Source organism: Melanostigma gelatinosum, assembly GCF_949748355.1.
Source record: "Melanostigma gelatinosum genome assembly, chromosome: 21".
Lineage (NCBI taxonomy): Eukaryota > Metazoa > Chordata > Actinopteri > Perciformes > Zoarcidae > Melanostigma > Melanostigma gelatinosum.
The window spans coordinates 375,474-383,516 of record NC_136654.1 but is presented as its reverse complement, the minus strand read 5'-3'; the positions used below and the strand labels follow the sequence as shown (position 1 = coordinate 383,516).

The window sequence follows — 8,043 nt, the reverse complement described above, 5'->3', positions numbered from 1 at the left end:
TCTTTATTGTCTTCCTGGGGCAATCGTCTGTCACTTCCATGTTGTTGACCTCACATCACACACTTCACTTCTTTACAGACAGCACCATGTTCAGGAGCCACACCTCCTGTTGACCTACAGCTGTGACATCATCATTAGACTGTGTGCCATCATCACTACACTGTGAATGTGCTGGATAACGATGGAAGATAACACCAGCGGGACACATTCAGGCTTTATTCATCAAAAATAAAAACACTCTTCTTTGACAACAAACAAACATGGAGGACGGGGAAAGGGGGCAGGGCCACATGTGGAGCGAGGGGGAGGTGGGGGTTAAAGATTGAGGACAAGCGGCACATTCACAGTTTTAAGGTGTGCACAGGAGGATGTTTGGGGGGGGGTTGGAGATTCTGAAACGATTACATCACTTCCTTTTAATGAGCTGTCAGAATAAAAAAAAAAGTTTGCCTCTTGTTGAATGCTTGGATCTGATCTGGGATCTGGTTAGCTCGTCATCAGTGAGGGTTAAAATAAGATGGGGCTGTGTGTGTGTGTGTGGTGGGGGGGCGCTGGAAGAAGATGGACACCCAGACCAGGTCTCTGTAGACCGGGTCCCTCTAAACCAGGTCCCTCTAGAAGCACTTGCGGTGGACGATGGAGGGTCCGGCCTCGTCGTACTCCTGCTTGCTGATCCACATCTGCTGGAAGGTAGACAGGGAGGCCAGGATGGAGCCGCCGATCCAGACAGAGTACTTCCTCTCTGGGGGGGCGATGATCTGCAGGACAACAAACAGGTTTAGACTCTGTGGACCCGCCCCCTGTACCTCAGACAGGTGTGTCTCTCTCTCACCTTGATCTTCATGGTGCTGGGGGCCAGAGCCGTGATCTCCTTCTGCATGCGGTCTGCGATACCCGGGTACATGGTGGTCCCACCGGAGAGCACGTTGTTGGCGTACAGGTCTTTACGGATGTCGATGTCACACTTCATGATGCTGTTGTAGGTCGTCTCATGAATACCTGCTGACTCCATACCTAAAGAAAGAGGGACGAGGAGGTGAGACAGGCAGGGGGACAGACAGGCAGAGACACAGACAGTAGACAGGCAGACAGACCGATGAAGGAGGGCTGGAACAGGGTCTCTGGACAGCGGAACCTCTCGTTGCCGATGGTGATCACTTGTCCGTCTGGAAGCTCGTAGCTCTTCTCCAGAGACGACGATGTCGCCGCCGTCCCCATCTCGTTCTCAAAGTCCAGAGCGACGTAGCAGAGCTTCTCCTTGATGTCTCTGACGATCTCCCTCTCAGCTGCAGGGAGACAGGCACCGGGTCAGACAGACATGACCATGGTAACACCAACCGGTTACACGAACGTACCTGTGGTGACGAAGCTGTAGCACTAACGTACCTGTGGTGATGAAGCTGTAGCACTAACGTACCTGTGGTGACGAAGCTGTAGCACTAACGTACCTGTCGTGACGAAGCTGTAGCACTAACGTACCTGTGGTGACGAAGCTGTAGCACTAACGTACCTGTGGTGATGAAGCTGTAGCACTAACGTACCTGTGGTGATGAAGCTGTAGCACTAACGTACCTGTCGTGACGAAGCTGTAGCACTAACGTACCTGTGGTGATGAAGCTGTAGCACTAACGTACCTGTGGTGATGAAGCTGTAGCACTAACGTACCTGTGGTGACGAAGCTGTAGCACTAACGTACCTGTGGTGATGAAGCTGTAGCACTAACGTACCTGTGGTGACGAAGCTGTAGCACTAACGTACCTGTGGTGATGAAGCTGTAGCACTAACGTACCTGTCGTGACGAAGCTGTAGCACTAACGTACCTGTGGTGACGAAGCTGTAGCACTAACGTACCTGTGGTGATGAAGCTGTAGCACTAACGTACCTCTGGTGACGAAGCTGTAGCACTAACGTACCTGTCGTGACGAAGCTGTAGCACTAACGTACCTGTGGTGACGAAGCTGTAGCACTAACGTACCTGTCGTGACGAAGCTGTAGCACTAACGTACCTGTCGTGACGAAGCTGTAGCACTAACGTACCTGTGGTGACGAAGCTGTAGCACTAACGTACCTGTGGTGATGAAGCTGTAGCACTAACGTACCTGTGGTGATGAAGCTGTAGCACTAACGTACCTGTGGTGATGAAGCTGTAGCACTAACGTACCTGTGGTGACGAAGCTGTAGCACTAACGTACCTGTGGTGATGAAGCTGTAGCACTAACGTACCTGTGGTGATGAAGCTGTAGCACTAACGTACCTGTCGTGACGAAGCTGTAGCACTAACGTACCTGTGGTGAAGAAGCTGTAGCACTAACGTACCTGTCGTGACGAAGCTGTAGCACTAACGTACCTGTGGTGACGAAGCTGTAGCACTAACGTACCTGTGGTGACGAAGCTGTAGCACTAACGTACCTGTGGTGATGAAGCTGTAGCACTAACGTACCTGTCGTGACGAAGCTGTAGCACTAACGTACCTGTGGTGACGAAGCTGTAGCACTAACGTACCTGTCGTGACGAAGCTGTAGCACTAACGTACCTGTGGTGAGGAAGCTGTAGCACTAACGTACCTGTCGTGACGAAGCTGTAGCACTAACGTACCTGTGGTGATGAAGCTGTAGCACTAACGTACCTGTCGTGACGAAGCTGTAGCACTAACGTACCTGTGGTGACGAAGCTGTAGCACTAACGTACCTGTGGTGATGAAGCTGTAGCACTAACGTACCTGTGGTGATGAAGCTGTAGCACTAACGTACCTGTGGTGACGAAGCTGTAGCACTAACGTACCTGTCGTGACGAAGCTGTAGCACTAACGTACCTGTCGTGACGAAGCTGTAGCACTAACGTACCTGTGGTGATGAAGCTGTAGCACTAACGTACCTGTCGTGACGAAGCTGTAGCACTAACGTACCTGTGGTGACGAAGCTGTAGCACTAACGTACCTGTCGTGACGAAGCTGTAGCACTAACGTACCTGTCGTGACGAAGCTGTAGCACTAACGTACCTGTGGTGACGAAGCTGTAGCACTAACGTACCTGTGGTGACGAAGCTGTAGCACTAACGTACCTGTGGTGATGAAGCTGTAGCACTAACGTACCTGTCGTGACGAAGCTGTAGCACTAACGTACCTGTGGTGATGAAGCTGTAGCACTAACGTACCTGTCGTGACGAAGCTGTAGCACTAACGTACCTGTGGTGATGAAGCTGTAGCACTAACGTACCTGTGGTGACGAAGCTGTAGCACTAACGTACCTGTGGTGATGAAGCTGTAGCACTAACGTACCTGTGGTGATGAAGCTGTAGCACTAACGTACCTGTGGTGATGAAGCTGTAGCACTAACGTACCTGTGGTGAAGAAGCTGTAGCACTAACGTACCTGTGGTGATGAAGCTGTAGCACTAACGTACCTGTGGTGACGAAGCTGTAGCACTAACGTACCTGTGGTGACGAAGCTGTAGCACTAACGTACCTGTGGTGATGAAGCTGTAGCACTAACGTACCTGTGGTGATGAAGCTGTAGCACTAACGTACCTGTGGTGACGAAGCTGTAGCACTAACGTACCTGTGGTGATGAAGCTGTAGCACTAACGTACCTGTGGTGATGAAGCTGTAGCACTAACGTACCTGTGGTGATGAAGCTGTAGCACTAACGTACCTGTGGTGACGAAGCTGTAGCACTAACGTACCTGTCGTGACGAAGCTGTAGCACTAACGTACCTGTGGTGATGAAGCTGTAGCACTAACGTACCTGTGGTGACGAAGCTGTAGCACTAACGTACCTGTGGTGACGAAGCTGTAGCCGCGCTCCGTCAGGATCTTCATGAGGTAGTCGGTGAGGTCGCGACCCGCTAGGTCCAACCTCATGATGGCATGAGGGAGAGCGTAGCCCTCGTAGATCGGAACGTTGTGGGTCACCCCGTCTCCAGAGTCTAGCACGATACCTGGAGGGGGAGACAGGTAGAGACAGACAGACGGGCAGAGACAGACAGACAGACAGGTGAGTGTGTCTTGCAGCATCATTTAAATGAAGATGATATCTTGTTTTTATGATTCATGAATATATTTCACTCATTAACATTCTCATGTTTCAGTCTTCTACATGTGATGTGACAGTGAGGTCACAGTGATGACGAGATGAAGACGTGAAGAAGATGAAGAGTGAGGTCCAACCTGTGGTGCGTCCGGAGGCGTACAGCGACAGGACGGCCTGGATGGCAACGTACATGGCCGGAACATTAAAGGTCTCGAACATGATCTGAAAACACATATTATTATTATTATTATTATTGTTATTTGTATTTGTATTAGTATTATTGTTATTATCACTGCTTTCTCATTTTCTCTCTGTGTAGTGTCATGAAGTTTAATGTAGTATAGTGTACTACATTATCAGTGGTACCATCAGTGGTAGTACCATCAGCAGTACCATCAGCAGTACCATCAGCGGTACCATCAGCGGTACCATCAGTAGTACCATCAGCAGTACCATCAGCAGTACCATCAGTAGTACCATCAGTCGTACCACCAGTGGTACCATCAGTGGTAGTACCATCAGCGGTACCACCATCAGTGGTACCATCAGTGGTAGTACCATCAGTAGTACCATCAGTAGTACCACCAGTGGTACCACCATCAGTGGTACCATCAGCGGTACCATCAGTGGTACCATCAGCAGTACCATCAGCAGTACCATCAGTAGTACCATCAGTCGTACCACCAGTGGTACCATCAGTGGTAGTACCATCAGCGGTACCACCATCAGTGGTACCATCAGTGGTAGTACCATCAGTAGTACCATCAGTAGTACCACCAGTGGTAGTACCATCAGTAGTACCACCAGTGGTACCACCATCAGTGGTACCATCAGCGGTACCATCAGTGGTACCATCAGCGGTACCACCATCAGCGGTACCATCAGTGGTACCATCAGCGGTACCACCATCAGTGGTACCATCAGTGGTAGTACCATCAGTAGTACCATCAGTAGTACCATCAGTGGTACCATCAGTAGTACCATCAGTGGTACCATCAGCAGTACACTGGGGCGGCCGTGGCTCACTGGGTACAGAGGGTTGTCCTTCGATCCTTGGCTGCTACGTGTCCTGTGCCGAAGTGACACTGAACCCCTAACTGCTCCCAATAAGCTCGGGATGGGTTCAATGCAGAGGACAAATTTCGCATATGTGTGAATGTATATGACAATAAACTTAACTTTACAGTGGTACCATCAGTAGTAGTACTATCAGTAGTACTAACAGTAGTATTAGCAGTGGTACCTTTGTCATCTTCTCCCTGTTAGCTTTAGGTTTCAGAGGAGCTTCAGTCAACAGAGTGGGATGTTGTTATGTAGTATAATGTTATGTATTGTGTACTGTGGTATGGTGTATGGTGTACCATCAGTAGTAGTACTATCAGTAGTATTAGTAGTAGTAGTACCTGTGTCATCTTCTCCCTGTTAGCTTTAGGGTTCAGAGGAGCCTCAGTCAGCAGAGTGGGATGTTCTTCTGGAGCGACTCGCAGCTCGTTGTAGAATGAGTGATGCCAGATCTGACCAATCACAGAGCAGATGACATCATCAGCGTTATTGATCTGGAGCAATACTACATGTTATTAGTATTTTGTATATTAATATGTGGATCAGAGACCTTCTCCATGTCGTCCCAGTTGGTGATGATTCCGTGTTCGATGGGATATTTGAGGGTCAGGATTCCTCTTTTACTCTGAGCCTCGTCTCCTACATAGCTGTCCTTCTGTCCCATACCCACCATCACTCCCTGAGGGACAGACAGGCAGGGACACGGGGAAAGAGAGACAGGGAGGGAGAGAAGGAGACAGACAAGCAGGGAGAGAGAGACCGGGAGGGAGAGAGGGACAGTGATTCAAAGAAAAACGTCAGAGCATTTAAAACAATACAGAAAATGTATTTCATTCTATTTAAATCTGTTTCTTGGACCGCAGTCCTCAATCAGGTTGTGGGAGACAAATGTATTTGTGTAAAATCAATGATATCCATAATTTGAAATGTATTCATGTCGACGAGAAGAAGACCACTGAGGAAGCAGACTGTGGTTCGTCTGTTATGACTTGTCGAGGTGAAGGTTCAGAGGACATCTCTGAAGGGGGAGACTTCGGGTAGGATGGAGGTATAAAGCAATGTACAATACTATATTTTTATTTATTTTATTTATTTATTTATTTATTTTTCAGGGACAATGCACACGGATCAACAGTTGCACTGTAAGTGAGTCAGAGAGGCTAATTTCCATCTGCTGTCCCCGGCCAGATGTTTCAAGGCAGCCTAAAATAACAACATCTCAAATTGAAACGGAGTTAAAATTCATAGAGAAACAGACAGAAACATATAGACAAAACCGAAACACAGCAAAAGAAAAGTGAACGACATGAAAGCAGAGCAGACATAACAGGTTTCAGCATGCGTCACGCAGAACAGCCCCACCTACAGGACAAGCACATGTAACACTGAAGCACTTCACATACACAGCAAACAATGGAAAATAGCAACGCTGATCAAGACTAATGCACATATAGATGAAACAAGCAGCACAGACAGCACATCAATGCTGGCACACCTGATTGGCAACAAGCCATTCCGTGAAGTGATGCTTGAATGTTGGTACGTGTGTGTGTGTGTGTGTGTGTGGTGGCACAGCATTCCACCAGTGAGCTGCCTTCACAGAGAACGTGGATTTACTGAACGAGCTTGATGTGGAATGACACAATCACCTCTTGAAGCAGATCCAGTGAGTCTGCTGCTTTGAGCGCTTTGTTTAATAAAATGACTCAGTGGAGGCGGGGCCATACCGTGTACAATCTAAAATATAGTGAACTATAGTGAAGCTAGTTGACTCCGTCATGAAGGCAGGAGCAGCTGAGCGTTGCTCTCTCAGACTCAACATGGAGGGAAAGCGAACGTTCTTCTTTGGTGGAGTCTGTCTGACGTCCTAAAGCCGTACGATAGGAACTTGTATTCAGTAACAGTGTTTCTGAACCCCACTAACTAATTCACCTTTTAATGATCAGTATGGTATAGTTATGAGTGAACTCATTCTGACTGGACTGGCACATTGTTCAACGTTTAAAAGAGGGAATAAATAAAGAGTTGAACTGCATCCACATCCTGTCCACATGCGTCTGAGACGAACCAATCACTGCTTCCTCTCCAGCGTTAGCATTAGCATTAGCTCGTGGGTCACCTGGTGGCGTGGCCGGCCTACGATGGAGGGGAACACGGCTCTGGGGGCGTCGTCTCCAGCGAAGCCGGCCTTACAGAGACCTGATCCATTATCACAGACCAGAGCGGTGCTCTCCTCATCATCACACATGACTGGAGGGTGGTGGAGACGATGGACACGAAGGACACGATGGAGACGATGGACACGATGGAGACGATGGACACGATGGAGACGATGGACACGATGGAGACGATGGAGACGAGTCACACTGAGGACAGACGCAGTGATTAGTGATTAGTGAAACCAGGAGAGTTGTTCTGGAGCTCTACTGGCTGAAGTACTTTCTACTTCTACTACATCTCAGAGTAAGTATTGTACTTTTACTTCTCTACATGTATCTGACAACTTTCGCATATATATATATATATATATATAGACATGTGTATACATATATATATATACATATATATATATATATATATATACATGTCTATATATATATGTGTATATAGTACTTATTCTGCAGAATGAGTACTTTAACTTTTGGAACCTTGAGAATACTTCGATTCTTTTTTTACTTAAGCACTATTTTGAATGCATGACTTTTACTTGAAGCAGAGTACTTGTATTTGTACACTAGTACTACTACTTGTACTGAAAAGATCAGAGCACTACACACGTTACGAGGTTTGAATGTTAAAAACATGTAACTCCTCTGAGACAAACACACAATACTTCTGATCCTCCAAATCACCAAAATTGGAGTTGTGTGGTTTTCACCCCCCCCCCCCCACACACACACACAGAGGGCTCCACCACTGTCTCAATGAACAACAAAGCACTCTGGGAAAACTTC

At 47.7% G+C, this 8,043-nt stretch overlaps 1 protein-coding gene across 2 annotated transcripts in view; it reads right to left on the bottom strand.

Moving 5' to 3' along the window:
* The window catches only part of acta2 (actin alpha 2, smooth muscle), a 12,054-nt gene continuing 4,011 nt past the window's right edge, over positions 1–8,043 (bottom strand). Inside the window, exons 2-9 of one of the 2 annotated variants that reach the window (XM_079292708.1) lie at positions 7,209–7,455; positions 5,640–5,768; positions 5,431–5,541; positions 4,165–4,249; positions 3,774–3,935; positions 1,095–1,286; positions 833–1,014; positions 1–758 (exon numbers count right to left, since the gene is read on the bottom strand). In XM_079292708.1, the coding sequence (XP_079148834.1) occupies positions 615–758; positions 833–1,014; positions 1,095–1,286; positions 3,774–3,935; positions 4,165–4,249; positions 5,431–5,541; positions 5,640–5,768; positions 7,209–7,455 (1,252 nt within the window). In that variant the 3' untranslated portion in view covers positions 1–614. The remainder of the gene's footprint in view (positions 759–832; positions 1,015–1,094; positions 1,287–3,773; positions 3,936–4,164; positions 4,250–5,430; positions 5,542–5,639; positions 5,769–7,208; positions 7,456–8,043) is intronic. The other variant, XM_079292709.1, reaches the window with a different exon arrangement.